The sequence below is a fragment of the Trachemys scripta genome, chromosome 3 (genome assembly GCF_013100865.1).
Source record: "Trachemys scripta elegans isolate TJP31775 chromosome 3, CAS_Tse_1.0, whole genome shotgun sequence".
NCBI lineage: Eukaryota > Metazoa > Chordata > Testudines > Emydidae > Trachemys > Trachemys scripta.
The window spans coordinates 105,853,526-105,868,793 of NC_048300.1; the positions used below are offsets into that span (position 1 = coordinate 105,853,526).

The window sequence follows — 15,268 nt, forward strand, 5'->3', positions numbered from 1 at the left end:
TTGTAGCCCACCTTAATCCTCCTACGAGGTGGGTGGATGGTAAGGTCCAAGCCACAGGTTGGCTGGGGGAGCTGGATGGAAAAAAAATAAAAGTGTGGGGGGGGGGACTGGTGGAAGCCCTGGGTAGTTATTTAAATGAACATGACACTGCCTACACTGTACACTTTTATCTGCCAGGTAATCCCAGACATCTAATAATAAAGCTGCCGCCTGATTAAATCCATATCAAGTGTTGCCTGTCCTTTCGGTACAGCTGGACAACAAATCATGCCAAACCAACCTAATTTCCTTCTTTGATGGGATACTGGCCTAGTGAGGGGTTGGGGAGGGGTGGGGAGGAGGGAAGCAGTAGACACATTGTATCTTGATTTTGATGCAGTCCCACATGACATTCTCATAAACAAACTAGAGAAATGTGGTCTAAATTAAATTACTATAAAGTGAGTGCACAACTGGTTGAAAGACTGTACTCAGAGTAGTTATTAAGGGTTTGCTATCAAACTATGGGGACGTATCCATTGGGGTCTAACACTATTTTCATTAATTACTTGGATAATGAAGTGGAGAACGTGTTTATAAAATGTGCACGTGACACCAAGCTGAGAAGGGTTGCAAGCACTTTGAAGGATAGGATTAAAATTTAAAAATGACCTTGACAAATTGGAGAATTTGTCTGAAATCAACAAAATGAAATTCATTAAAGACAGGTGTAAAGTGCTACACTTAGGAGAGAAAAAATCAAAGGCACAACTAAAAAAATGAGGAATAACGAGCTAGGTGGTAATACTGCTTTAAAGGAGCTGGGGGTTATAGCGGATCACAAACTGAATATCAGTTAAAAATGTGATGCAGTTGCAAAAAAGGAGTATTATTCTGATGAGTATTAAAATGAGTCGGTATATAAGGTATGGGAGGTAATTGTCCCACTCTGCGCTGCACTGGGGAGGGCTCAGATGGAGTATAGTGTCCAATTTTGAGTGTCAGACTTTAGGATAAATTGGAGACAGTCCAGAGGAGAGCAACCAAAATGATAAAAGGTTTAGAAAACCTGACCTATGCAAAGGTTAAAAAAACCTCAACCCATTTAGTCTTGAGAAAAGAAGGCTGAGGGGAGACCTGTGAACAGTCTTCAAATATGATGAAGGCTGTTATAAAAAGGATGTCAATCAATTGTTTTCCACATCTACTGAAAATAGGATAAGAAGTAATTGGTTTAATCTGCAGCAAGCTAGATTTAGGTTAGATATTAGGAGAAACTTTCTAACTATTAGGATAGTTAAGTTCTGGAATAGGTTTCCAAGGGAGGTTGTGGAATCCCCAGCACTGAAGGTTTTCAAGAACAGGATGGACAAACACCTGTCAGGGATGGTCTAGGTTTTATTGGTCCTACCTCAGTGCAAGGAGGAATTGATACGGTGACCAGATAGCAAGTGTGAAAAATTGGGACAGGATGTGTGTGTGTGTGTGTGGAGGGGCGGCGGTGATGGTGGTGGTAATAAGTGCCTATATAAGACAAAGCCCCAAATATTGGGACTGTCTTTATAAAATCGGGACATCTGGTCACCCTACAAATTGACCTGTTGATGTCCCTTCAAGCCCTGTGAATCTATTATTTCAACACTTAAATGTTAGAAAGGGAACGAAGTGGGGCGGCTTCAGGCAGGATTTGCCATGTTTTTTTTTTTTTCTCTCCCTTTTCCTTTTGTCATGAGTGGGTTTTATTCTTTAAACTATTATGGCTCAACAATGTTCAATGAAGATGGTTGTAACAATATTACATTTGGTTATCTCATCTGATTTCAGGCCTAACAGTATATGGATGGGAGATTTCCAAATCAAATGACACAAAATATAACCTAAAATACCTTTTAGAACTCAAATTAACTGACATGTTTCCATGAGTTATCGTGAGACATTTTGAATGGTTTGTCAGTAGGTGGCACCAGAACTACATGTTCTTTGGAAGTTTTGTGTTCCTCTGTCATTTCAGTGCTATATGTAGCAAGGATTCAGCAGGTGTGTAATTTGCTATGGCTACTTTTTTCTAAGTGTTGTTGCACTTGTAAGCTTACTCTGTTAGAGTGATGTGATGGCTTTGAACAGCAGGAGGTGCACAGCCTTAAAGGAGTGAAGATACTTAAAAAGGCTGGAATTTAACTTTTCAGAGGGCCCCAGGATGGGATCTACCTGATAATTATTTTAACCCTGATGATAATTTTACACAGTTATGTTTTTGATTAGATTTGGCCACAGTGACATTTGTCTGTTTTTCCCCCTCCAACCCATTGCACAACTCAATGCGGATTCAGTTAATTTAGCAGTAGAAAATCCAACTTTGATTCCAACTCTGCTTTCCAAAAGGTTCTGATGATCTCATCAGCTTTGCTGGCTGTGGGCATGTGGAACTGCAAGACAAGTAAACATGGCCACAGATGATGCTGACCATCAGCACAAGAACATAGATTTGGGCTCGGGTTTGCCAGTGGGCCAGCAGCACAGTCCATCAAGTGAACCACCTATCCATGGGGAAATCAGTTTGATATGGACAAGAGTAAGGAGCTGTTAAGAGGGACAAGAAATCCTCTCCATGTAACCATGTTTCGTGTGTGTGTGTGTGTGTGTGTGTGTGTGTGTGTTTTATTCTACACCTTGTCTTCTGTGACTGTCTGTCACTTCAGAGTACGTACAATATTCCCATTCAAATCTAGAAAACTACCTTAATTCATGTTGCAAGGAGCTGGGGAAAGATACTGTATTGTGAAAAGAAAAAAGTTAAGAAATTAGAAGCTAGGTTTTTTGGTTGCCTTTTTATTTAAACAGACCAAGGGTTTTAAATTATGGTAAGAGCAGAGCAATAATGAGGTTTAAACTAGAAAGAGAAGTTTTGGGGAAATGAAAGAGTCTGTGGATTCATGCCATTCGCACCACCCAAAGGGAATTCAGTGATTGAAATATTAACTCTAAGGCCAGGTTTACATTACAGAGCTATATCGGTATAACTGTCACTCAGAGATGTGAAAAATCCACTCCCCTGAGCAACGTAGTTTTACCAGCTGTGTAGACAGCGCTATGTCAATGGGAGTGTTTCTCCCACCTACACAGCTATCACCTCTCAAGGAGGTGGATTCTTCCACTATGCTGATGGAAGAAACTCGCCCATCAGCATAATAGCATCTTTACTAAAGCACTTCAGCTCAGCTGCATCGATGCAACTGCACCGCTCTAGTGCTGTATGTGAAGACAAGCCCCGAGTCTGTTTCATCCCGGTGCAAGGATATTTTGTGTCCGAGGCAAAACTTCCACCTTGCGCTTCCCCTTTTCCCCTCCTCCCACCCGGAGCATTGCTTATTATAAACTTTCAAAAATGAATACTGCATAATGTGGCATTGTTCATTAGAATTAATACAAGGGGGTCGGAGGAGATGATCACAATGGTCCCTTCTGGCCCGGGGGAATCTATGAGCAAGGAGGAGGCTGAGAATGCCCCCAGCTTGCAGGGTCTCTAAACGTTCCCAGGCTTTGAGTACTTTGCCCTCCGGGGGGGGAGGGGCGGGACCCAGGGGCAAGGAGGGCAGAGCCAGGCTCTTCTAGGGAGCAGGTGAGGATCTCCCTGGGGATTAGGGCTGGCTCCCTGCATTGGCACAGTGCCACTAGAGGAGGGGGTTGGTGTTTGGAAGCGGCACCTGCGCCAGGCCTTTCCCCTCCGTCACACTGCGGGGTTTAGTTTCACTTTCCCTCGCCCCAGGAGGCGGCTGCACCTGGCCCCAGGTGCAGTGCGTTGGAGGGTGAAGCTCACCTGAGCTCAGGACCGTGTTCTGCCTCCCCCAACGGTTCCAACCCTCTGCCGCTCTGGTCGCTGCGCCCAGCCGGCTGTCTCCTCCTTGCTCTGCTGCAAGCACCCACTGACCATCCTGCATAGTGTCCCTCACTGCAGGGGCAGGTTTGTTATGGAGGCCTCGCTCCCCGCCCTGCCCCACTCAGCTGACTCCCACGACGCCGGGCACCGCTTTTTGGCACTCCCAAATCTTGGTGCCCTAGGCGGCCGCCAGTTCACCTAGTGGTTACACCGGCCCTGTTCATCCCTCATTCAGAATCTTACTTTGCTTTGATCCTGTTCGTTCAAAATGAACCAAAAATGAACTAGATTTTGGTGATGTGTTAAAATTGTGATCTATTACTTCAAATTCTCAGGGGGGTTCTAGGTCCTGATTACAAACAGGAGGTTCTATACGGAAGCACGCTATCAGTGTCAGTCTGCAGAAGCCTGCTTATAGTAATGTAGGGTGAGTTGTGTTTCTGTTTTAGGGAGCAGCCTGCTTTCTCTCTTTCTGATTTTGGTTTCTTTTGTATTATTATTCTGAATTCCAAAAAGGAAAGTAGAGTCATGGTGCACCTTCGAGCAAGAGTATGTTATGGTTTAATGTAACTTGTCTGTGTGTATGCTGTGAACATAACAGATTTGCTCCTGCATCAATGCATGAAAGACTCAGCTCTTTGGCAAGGACCAGTTCTATCTATGTGGTTTTAATCACTGGGGACAAGAAGCCATGTAATTCCAGTGAGCCTAAGAACCTCAGTGATGGTCGCTATCAGTGCGATACAAATGTTGATTTTGATTCAGAACAAAGATTGATGGAACAATACCACAAGGTAAGAAATGGCTTTTATTTGGTTAAGCAATCAATTCCTTTTCACCATTCTGGCATCTTTTCAAATATTTTTTAGAATTAACTTAAAGCTAGTAATAGGTTGGCAGTGTTGAAGGCTTAGCCACAGACTAGTGAAGGGCTCTCACCTCTAGAATTTGGTTCACTTGGATGTCTTGAGCTGTCCCTCATTGAAAACCCATTTATTTCCTCAGCATTTTGCCTGAGTTGGTGAGGAGAGGTCATATTTGCATTTCTTTTTATTTTATGTGCTAAATTTTGCAGTTAGCCTTGTCACGGTTTAAAAGTTAAGTGCACCTTTGACCCCCGACCCCTCCTCGTCTGAATGCATATGTAAGGTTTTAGGCTTCCCAGCCATAACTTTTCTTGGGGAGGAGACTTGCATCTCTCTCCCTCCAGACTGGGGGCTTAGGCTTGCAGTCCCTCTGCACCTCACTGTGATGTCTCCAGTCAGGTCTGACCGGGGTGCAGCACCTGTGGTGAACTCTTTCTCCAGGGGCTACAACTGTGTGCCCCAGTTCCCAAGCAGCCTTCACAAAGCAAACTGCATTTACTCTTAAGGCAAAAGCTTTATAGAGGAAAAACATATAAAAGAACTTACCACACATGGTAAAAATTTACCAGAGCTTATCCCCAGATCCAACATAGGGCTCGGATAGGTGTTAGTCTTTCAGACCACACAACTGGGTTTTCCCCCATTGTTGCCAGTCCATGTCAGCTTTTAGATCAGGAACCAGACCCCAACTGCACTGTTCAGCTGTTTTTTTATGCAGCTCAGACCTTTGTTTTCTGGCTGTCGGAGCCTCATGTAAGTGGCACCATCCGGCCGGCTGTCCTGTTAGCCGCGCGCTCTGCATGGGGGCGGGGGGGGAGTCCGGATATTTACAAATTCCCCCCGGACACTATTTTTAGCTCAAAACGCCGGACATGTCCGGGGAAATCCGGGGGAATGGTAACCCTAATTTACAGCATTGTTTATGCTGTTTGTGTTCTAAATGGCTCCAATTTTAAATCCATCTAAAATAAATAGAGACATTTTTAAATTGCCAATTTTCAGTATTTTTACTTTAAAAATGAAAATGTTTATATAGCTGTGAACTGGCCTTCTGTTCTCTCAGATACAGTGTGTTGACACTGATACTGGCAGGCCAGGTGCCCATTCATGCCAAGGTCCCCATGCCTCAACGCAATACTGACAAATGCATAGCTGAAATTGGCCTGGCTCACCTGTCTGTTAGTATTGTTAAAATAGGTACTAGAATTATAAGAATATGTTTAGTTTTTAGACGTTAGTGAATGCTTGTGAGCTCTGCATGCACTAATCTCACTTATATCTGTATCCCATATTGTAAGGTAATATTGGAACAGTTGCATTGTGAACCTTTGTAACAGTATAAATCACCGAACAGGAGAGAGACATTAACTAGTGTGAAATGCTGGTCTCCAAAAGAAGGTGTTACATCCTGCACAACAAGGAAGGCCCATCAACACCAGATGGACTAGAGTAGAACATTAAAGAGAACAACAGTCTTTGTTTATACTCTTTTGCCCCCTTCCCCAATGAAGATGAGTCTCCCAAGTTAATACCTCCCATCAGCTGAGTTTGCAGCTCAAGACAGAAGGGAGGAAGGGAATAAAAACCCCAAACAAGGAGGAAATGTATCTTATTACCAGAATCAGAGGGACTTAAGACTGGAGACATGGCATACTGAAAGGCAGGAGGAAAGGCTGAGACTGACTGCACAGCTTTAGGACAGGGTCTCAGTGCAGGAGCAGGCACTTGCTACGCAGTTTCTGGACCAGCAATGGCAGCTAAGGGAAGAGGACCGAGCTCAGCAGAGAGAGAGCTCTTTGAGTGGATCATATCAGTCATGGCTGCAAGATTACTGACTCCTGCTGCCTCTCCCACACCATGGCCTGATTCTCCTGCAACATATTCTCAGAAACAGTTTGGAAAACTTCATGTCTGGGAGGCCCATGCAATTGGGCTCCATAAGCGGCTAGGCAGGGCAGCTAAAACCTTATGCAGTCCTCTGTCTTGACCCCTTTTCCTGTGGATACCTCCACTTCCACCCCAATGCCAAGTGTGAAGAAAATTGGGCAAGAAGGGAAAAGAGAACAGGGAACCTGGGGATATGCAGTCGTAGGTTTTTTTGGCCATGTTTGCACTTGTTCATGCACTTTTTTTCCCCCTCCTGAAATGTGTTTTTGTAACTGGTGTTTGGGTGTTGTAATGGCAGCTGGCCTGCCTAGCAATGGGTGACTGTTGTTAGAACAGTACGTTTTTATACATAAAGCCTTTTATGTAATCAAGAAAGCTTATTGCTCTCACTGCATCTCATCATACAATCATGATGTGAAATGATAAAGCTAAATACATGATCAGGAACAATTAGGAATTAGTAAGCAAACACTATTCCTCTGTACAATCAGGTACAACAATCCACACTTCAATCACTTCCGTTATATGAATCCACACTGTGAATCATCCTCCACCCCCATTTCATAAGTCATGTCATTCATAACTTCATTGCATAGCAATCAATCCCCCACACCCTGCAATCAATTAGCCCTCCTCCCAAGCACATTCATAGAGGTCCTATTCCCCCTCTTCCACTGGGCAATGCAAGGCCAGGGTGTGGGAGCACAAAGCATCCCTGACTTTGGTAACCTGGGTGCATCCAGCACCAGCTGTGGTAGCTGCACTTTCTGGCTGAGGGGACCAGTTCAGCATCCCCTTGCTGCCATGGGTTCATTTGGTGGGAAATGGCTCACTGGCTTCGCAAAGATTGTGAAGAGCACAGCAAGCCACAGTAAAGGAGGCAGTATTGATGACACTGGTGTCCAAATAGGTCTGTAGACCTCTCCAAAAGCACATTCAACAATCATTCTGCACTTGCTGATAGTGTAAGTAAACCGTCTTTTCACAGGGCCTCTGAAATCAGGGTATGGTTTCATAAACCCAGGCAAAAGGGGGTAGCTAGGGTCCCCCAAATTAATGGTAGGGATAGTAATTCTGTTTATGACAATGTCATTTGGTGGGAATAGTGTCCCAGCCTATCCATGAATGTAGACTCCTGATTGACGAAAAAAATTGGCATCCTGAACTTTCCCAGTGCAGCCCACGCTGACATTCATAGATCAACCTCTGTGGTCCATGAGGGCCTGCATAACAATGGAGTATAGGATCTTTTGCAATTTATATAGTCACATGCTCCTTGAGGAGGGAAAACTATGGGCACATGAGTACCATCAATGGCTCCAGCTCGGTTTGGAAACTCCATTCTCATATCCAGCACTTACCTCAGGAATATCTTTTATGTCTGCCACTTGGGGGTAAACCAAATGCCTAAGTGCCTCAGAAACCTCTGCCACCACTTTACCCCCAATTGACTTTCCATCACCAAACTGGTTGGCAACAGATCTGTAGCAGTCTGGAGTAGCCAGCTTCCACACAGCTATACCAACCCGCCTCTGGACAGGCAAGGATAGCCTCATGCATGTGTCTTTATACTGGAGGGTGGAGGCAAGCTGCTCACAAAGCTTCAGAAATGTAGCTTTCTTCATGAGGTTCTGGACCACTGCTGGTCACCCCAGGTCCATATGATGATGTGCTCCCACTAGTCTCTGCTTGTGGCCTTGCACCCAAAAGCACCAGTCTGTGTAGAGGGCATCAACTGTGTGCTGCAGTGTGAACGCCAGAGCCCCAGGTACCAGCCTGGGTTAGAAAATTCTTAATGTAGGGTTAAAAATCAGTGCAGATGCTTAAGTCCCAGGTTCTCTAGCTCCGATCAGCTGACCTGAGTCCCACTAACCCTGGGCTTACGTTGCAGTGCAGACATACCCATAGACCTTGCTTATTATTGAACCTTCTATTATCTGTTGAAACTTAAGTTTGTAACTCATTTGTGTATGTATGTTTACCTGCTTTAACCTTGTAAATAACTCTTATTTCCTTTTCCTATTAATAAATCTGTATATAGTTTATTTTAGAATTGGCTGCAAGTGGTGGCTTTGGTGTGAGATCTAAGGTGCAATTGACCTGGGGTAAATAACTGGTCCTTTGGGACTGGAAGTAACCTGAATATTGCTGTGATTTGTGGTGTAAGGGACCATCAATCACAAAGGTAGGCTTGCCTAGGTGACCATATAGATCGGCGTAACCAAGGGGACGGTCTCTGACTCCATGTTTAGGCTTTTATAGTGCTTGAGGAGTTTACACTTGATAATTGGTTGGTGACATCTAAGTGTAGCATTCACAGCCAATTTGGAGCTTGTGTCCTGGTTCTTAATAGTCTGCCAGTCCTGAGGCTGGTACTCACACTCTTGAGTTACTGCAAGACAGCTTGACAACCACCCCACTCTGTTGAAAACCATCCTGTCTCTCACTCACTGGGAGTGGTATCCATGTACCCAATGAGCCCAGAGCATTTCATCATGATGTGCAACCAGAGGAACAGCCACCTCCTGGTTGCAGAACTGAGATCATGCCCTTGTCTTTCACCCACCTATCCTGTTGCTGTCAACTGGAGCACATCCATCACAGGCGTTAACCTGTTCTCACCAGATGACTCTACTTTCTTGGGAGCCATTTGCCATGATAAATTCACCTTCACTGAACTCATTGATAAAGAAGGAAATTATACACGTTGCCAAAAAGGCATCTGTTGCCATGTGATCTATAGGATGGCAGAGAAGTGACACGATGAGGTGTATGTACTGGGGGCTTTGGATGGGCTTCTTGGTTCTACCATCAAATATTATTGACAGGTGATTTGTCTCTTTTGGTGTGTATGAAAATACAGCTTTTCCTTATGGCAATTTGGAGATTAAAGAATCAAATTGATAAATAATTTTGGTCTTGTTTTGAGAAGAACAAAGACAGTTTTCCTTCTAATATATGCCTGGCTCTTGTTCACTACAATGTTTTGTAAATATGCTGTCCTTGTCGTCTCACCTTGATCTGCACATTATTGAAGTGTAAAAGCACAGACTTGAAAACTTGTGGGCAACTACTGGCTACTGCTCAGGCCAGGTTTGACTCATTATCCTTCAATGGCACGTTTGGCACTAGTTATATCTTTCCGGCAGTCTTGATCAATGGGTTCAGCAGGTCCCTGGAGAATTTCAAGTAGGAGGATGCCCTTGAGCTATTTTGAATGGATCTTGGGGGTGCAAAGGAAATAGATATGGCAGCTAAATTGAAACAAACTCAATGCCAACTGTATTCAGGATAGACCTTAAGCGTTAAAGTTAAGTGTGTGCTTAAGTATTGTCTTTAACAAGGATGAATTCCTGAATCAGGGCCTGAGTCCATAAACAAAAGCTTTCAGGGAATTTATTTTTATTTTAATGTTTCTGTACAGGGCTAATACTTTAGGGGGTAGGGAAAACAAGTAATCTGAGACATATCTAACCTGATAAGTAGTTGTACATATAGAAAAGTAAAAGTACCATGAGTATCATGCATTAGTGGAACGCATAAAAAAATTAAAAAATGTTGACTTTTTGTTTTATAATGGTTCATTTCAATTGTTTTTTCCACACAATGCACAGTCAACCTGTGGAACTCCTTGCCAAAGGATGTTGTGAAGGCCAAGACTATAACAGGGTTCAAAAAAGAACTAGATAAATTCACGGAGGGTAGGTCTCTCAATGGCTATTAGCCAGGATGGGCAGGGATGATGTTCCTAGCCTCTGTTTGCCAGAAGCTGGGAATGGATGACAAGGAATGGCTCACTTGATGATTATCTGTTCTGTTCATTCTCTCTGGGGCACCTGGCATTGGCCACTGTCGGAAGACAGGGTATGGGGCTAGATGGACCTTTGGTCTGACCCAGTATGGCTGTTCTTATGTTCATGATTTTAACAGAATTTTTTATTTTCATTTAAAAAAAAACAACAACAAATTTTTACCACAAAATGTTTTTATTCAGAAACTTTTGACCAGTTCTACATAAGAGATTGAATGAAATGTTAATTAGCTCTGAGGAGAAATCATAGTAAATAAACTGGAATGAGTTTGTGGTGAAAGTTTACCTTACAGAAATGCTCTTGTTCATTTTGTACAGTTGTCTTGAATGGGACTATTGCTTGCTGTCCAGTTCTGGACAGTAAAGCCTAACTGTTCAAAAGTGATTAGTGATTTTGTTTGCCTCAGTTTTTAGGTGCCCAAATTGAGACATTTTAAAAAGGGGCCTGAATTTAGGAGGAAGTCCTCAAGATGAGTACCTGAAAATTTTGAGGCATACAAAATAATTAGTTGCTACTGAAAAATCTTGGTCTGGGCAAGGGCTGACTGTATGTTCTGTCTTGTACAATTCCTGAGCACAGTTGACTCTTAAATAACATACTTTGTCAAGGTCTAGAAAGAGCCTCTAAGTGCTTTCAGGATTGACGTAACAATCACAAATGTGTGACTGTTCACTTAATGAGGCTCATGAGATGTAGCTATTAGCCATAACAGTTTGCACAAATGTAGTATGTCTCCATCATGATGAATTAGCTTCAGAGGCTTCAACATCAAAATGAGGCTTCATTAGCACACTGGAATGTTTTTAAAATGATGACTGTGATTTTTATTCTATTTTTTTCCCACTCCCTTTTTCTTAATGTGTTTATAACTTTGAACAGAAGCTCCTAGGAGACTTGTAAATGTAACAGTCTATCTAGGTATTTATCGGCCTGCATCACTACACCATGGGAGTAGCTCATAAATATGAGGTGAATTTATCGTGTAAACTTGCTACCTATGAGATGGATGGTATTATCCTTATTTCAGATGTGGGAAGTCAGAAAGAAAGGCTGAAGGCCTGCTCCAAGGACATACAGGAAGTCTGTGGGAGAGCTGGATGAAAATTTTCAGCCAAAATGTTTTTTCATTGAGAAATGCAGATTTGGTGACACTGAAATGCTTCACAAATCTCTATTAGTTTCACGGGATTATTTTCTTTTAAAAAAAAATCAAAAAAATTGAAATATTTTGCATTGACACTTTTGAAATGAAATGTTTCAAATGTTGGGTTTGAAATGTGTTTTTGATTAAAAATATCCTTTATTTTTACTTTTTAAAAGTCCTAACATTAAAAATAGTCAAAATTAAAATGAAATGTTCTGATTTTGTCAAAATGAAACATTTCATTTGATTTGAACCTTTTTTTTTAACATTTTGAAATTTCCAACAAACTAGAAAATCCATTATTCTCACAGCTCTGCCAAGATCATCTGAGCTCCAGTCCAGTGATTTAACCACAGATGTATCCTGACTAGTCAGTTTTTGACTTGACAGAGAGATTTAGGTCATGTGTGTCATGTTCCTAAAACTACCTTTAGTTAGACTGCTGCATCAAAGTATTTAACATTTAAGTTATAAACTCATGTCCTTTTATATGTCCGACAATATTACTGCTTTATTAATGGTTTATTTTTCATTCTTTCTTTAACTAGGTATAAAGTGAAAGACTTTTGAAAAGCAAGAGTGGTACATCTAAACTGGTCTTAACAGTGACACTTCTCCAGAGGTGGTAGGAAAAGGACCTACCACACCCACACCATATCTCCCCATGATGTTACTGTAGATAATTTACACATTTGCCATCACTTCAAGATAAGAATTTCCTGTAATGCATCATCTCCTTGGAAATATGGCAATTACTGTTTGTCTTTCATGTTATGCAAACTTATAATCGTGCTTTGCTTTAGTAAATATAGATCAATTTAGTTTAATTGCTTTCACTTACTGAGAAATAAGTCGACTGTCCTGGTATTTTGTGTCTACCTGCCTACTTCTTCCTTAATCACTTTTAAATAGCAGTTACACTTGGCTAATTAATTCTTCTAATTTTCCTGTAACACATAAATTTGGGCCTCACTTTCCTGTTGACTTGATCTTTTTATGGTGAGTGTGAGGTCCCTCAGGGATCTGTTCTTAGCCCTAGTCAATATCTTCATCAATGACCCTGAAGAAAATAAAATGTAAAAAACTCATTGCTTTGTAAAATTTGCAAATGATACAGAAAATGGTGGAGCGTTCACATGAGATGCATGTGTTTTAATGTAGGCAAATGCAGGCTAGATATCGGGGCACAAAGACTGTACATCACACTTGAAAAAGGGGGGAACTGTATCCTGGAATGCATTGACACTGAAAAGGACTTTGGGTATATCTTTACTGCAGTTAAACACCTGCAGCTGGCCTGTGTTAGGTGACTCTGGCTCACAGGGCTTGGGCTTGCGCAGCTGTAAAATTGCAGTGTAGCTGTTTGGGCTCTGGTTGGATCCTAGTCTTGTGACCCTCCCCCCTCACAGGATCCCAGAGCTGGAGCCCAATCTCTGGGACCCCATGAGGGGGGAGACTCCCAGAGCACGGACTCCAGTTCAAGCCCAAACTTCTACACTGCAGTTTTCCAGTTTGTAGCCCAAGCCCCATGAGCCTGAGTTAGGTCACACAGGTCAGTTGTGAATGTTTCATTGCAGTGTAGATATACCCTAAGGGGTTGTGGTAGATAACTAATTGAACGTGAGATCCCAGTGTAATGCTGTAGCTATGATAACAAACAATCCTTGGATGTACAAGGAGAGGAATATCAAGTAGGAGTAAGAAGGTGGTAGTACCACTGTATATGGCATTAGTGACACCACTACTGGAATACTGTGTCCACACTTCAAAGAGGATATTGAAAATTTGGGATGGGTTCAGAAAAGAGCTTTGAGAATGACTAAAGGTGCGGAAAACGTGCCTTAGAGTTACAGACTAAGAAGCTCAATCTATTTAGTTTATGTAAGAGAAATTGACTTGATCACTGTCTACAAGTACGTTCATGGGGGAGAAATTTCTGATCGTGGATGGCTGTTAGCCAAAAATGGATCCAATGCTTGCAAGCTGAGGCTAGACAGATTCAGGCTTGAAACAAGGTGTACATTTTGTTCTGATGGTAAATCCATCATTTAGTTTTACCTACTGATGTGGTAGATTCTCCACCATTTGAAGTCTTTAAACCAAGACTGGATGACTTTCTAACAGATATAGCTTCCAAGGCCAGAAGGTACTGTTGTGATCATCTAGTCTGACTTCCTGTATAACACAGTCCATAAAACTTCCCTAAAATAATTCCTAGAACAGACCTTTTAGAAAAACATCCAAATATATAGCTATATGCTATAGCTCAAACAGAAGCAATAGGTGCAACTGATCAAAAAAATTTAAAGGAAATATTTTTTCATTGGAATTTGCTGATTAGTCAAAATCTATATATTCATAAGAACATAAAAATGGCCATACTGGGTCTGACCAAAGGTCCATCTAGCCCAGTATCCTGTCTTCCAACAGTGGCCAATGCCAGGTACATCTGAGGGAATGAACAGAGCAGGCAATTGTTGAGTGATTTATCCTCTCGCGTCCACTCCCACCTTCTGGCAGTCAGAGGTTTATGGACTCCCAAAGCATGGGGTTTCATCCCTGACCATCTTGGCTTATAGCCATTGATGGACCTATCCTCCAGAAACTGAACGAATTCTTTTTTGAACCCTATTATAGTTTTGGCCTTCACAACATGCCCAGGGAATGAGTTCCACAGATTGACGTTTGCGTTGTGCAAAGAAGTACTTCTTTTTGTTTTAAACCTGCTGCCTATTAATTTCATTGGGTGACCCCTGGTTCTTGTGTTAGATGAAGGAGTAAATACCATTTCTTTATTCACTTTCTCCACACCATTTATGATTTTATAGACCTCTGTCATATACCCCTTAGGTCTTCTCTTTCCCGAGCTGAGAAGTCTTTTCAATCTCTCCTCATATGGAAACTGTTTTGTTGCCCTTCTCTGTACCTTTTCCAATTCTAATATATCTTTTTGAGATGGGGTAACTAGAACTGCTTGCTGTATTCCAGATGTGGACGTACCATGGATTTACATAGTGGCATTATGACATTTTCTGTCTTATCTATCCCTTTCCTAATGATTCCCAACATTCTGTTAGCTTTTGACTGCTGCTGCACATTGAGTGGACGTTTCCAGAGAACGATCCACAATGATCTCTTTCTCGAATGGTAGCAGCTAATTTAGATCCCATCATTTTGTATTTATAGTTGGGATTATGCTGTCCAATGTGCATGGCTTTGCATGTATCAGCATTGAATTTCATCTGCCATTTTGTTGCTCAGTCACCCAGTTTTGTGAGATCCCTTTGTAACTCTTTCCCAGGACTGACTAGGGTAGGTTTCTGTCTGCCAGGCAAGTTTTGAAACCTGACTGGTTTCCTGTCAGCACAGTTTTTCAGGCTTCCACCTGACAGGGAGTGGAGAATCTGGAAGCCCTGGGAACCCCAGTTTCCAAGCTTGTGACTCCTTGGCTGCTCAGACTCAGTCCCTGGAAAAATCATGGAGCAGGTCCTCAAGGAATCAATTCTGAAGCACTTAGAGGAGAGGAAAGTGATCAGGAACAGTCAGCATGGATTCACCAAGAGCAAGTCATGCCTGACTAACTTAATTGGAGATAACTGGCTCTGTGGATGAGGGGAAAGCAGTGGATGTGTTATTCCTTGACTTTAGCAAAGCTTTTGATACGGTCTCCCACAATATTCTTGCTGTTGAGTTAAAGAAGTAT

At 42.3% G+C, this 15,268-nt stretch overlaps 1 protein-coding gene across 1 annotated transcript in view; it reads left to right on the forward strand.

Moving 5' to 3' along the window:
- Positions 1–12,649, forward strand: part of LOC117874922 (vascular non-inflammatory molecule 3-like) — a 44,640-nt gene extending 31,991 nt beyond the window's left edge. The window contains exon 9 of the mRNA XM_034765629.1: positions 12,114–12,649. Coding sequence (XP_034621520.1) covers positions 12,114–12,135 — 22 coding nt within the window. The 3' untranslated portion in view covers positions 12,136–12,649. The remainder of the gene's footprint in view (positions 1–12,113) is intronic.
- The last annotated feature ends 2,619 nt before the right edge of the window (positions 12,650–15,268 follow it).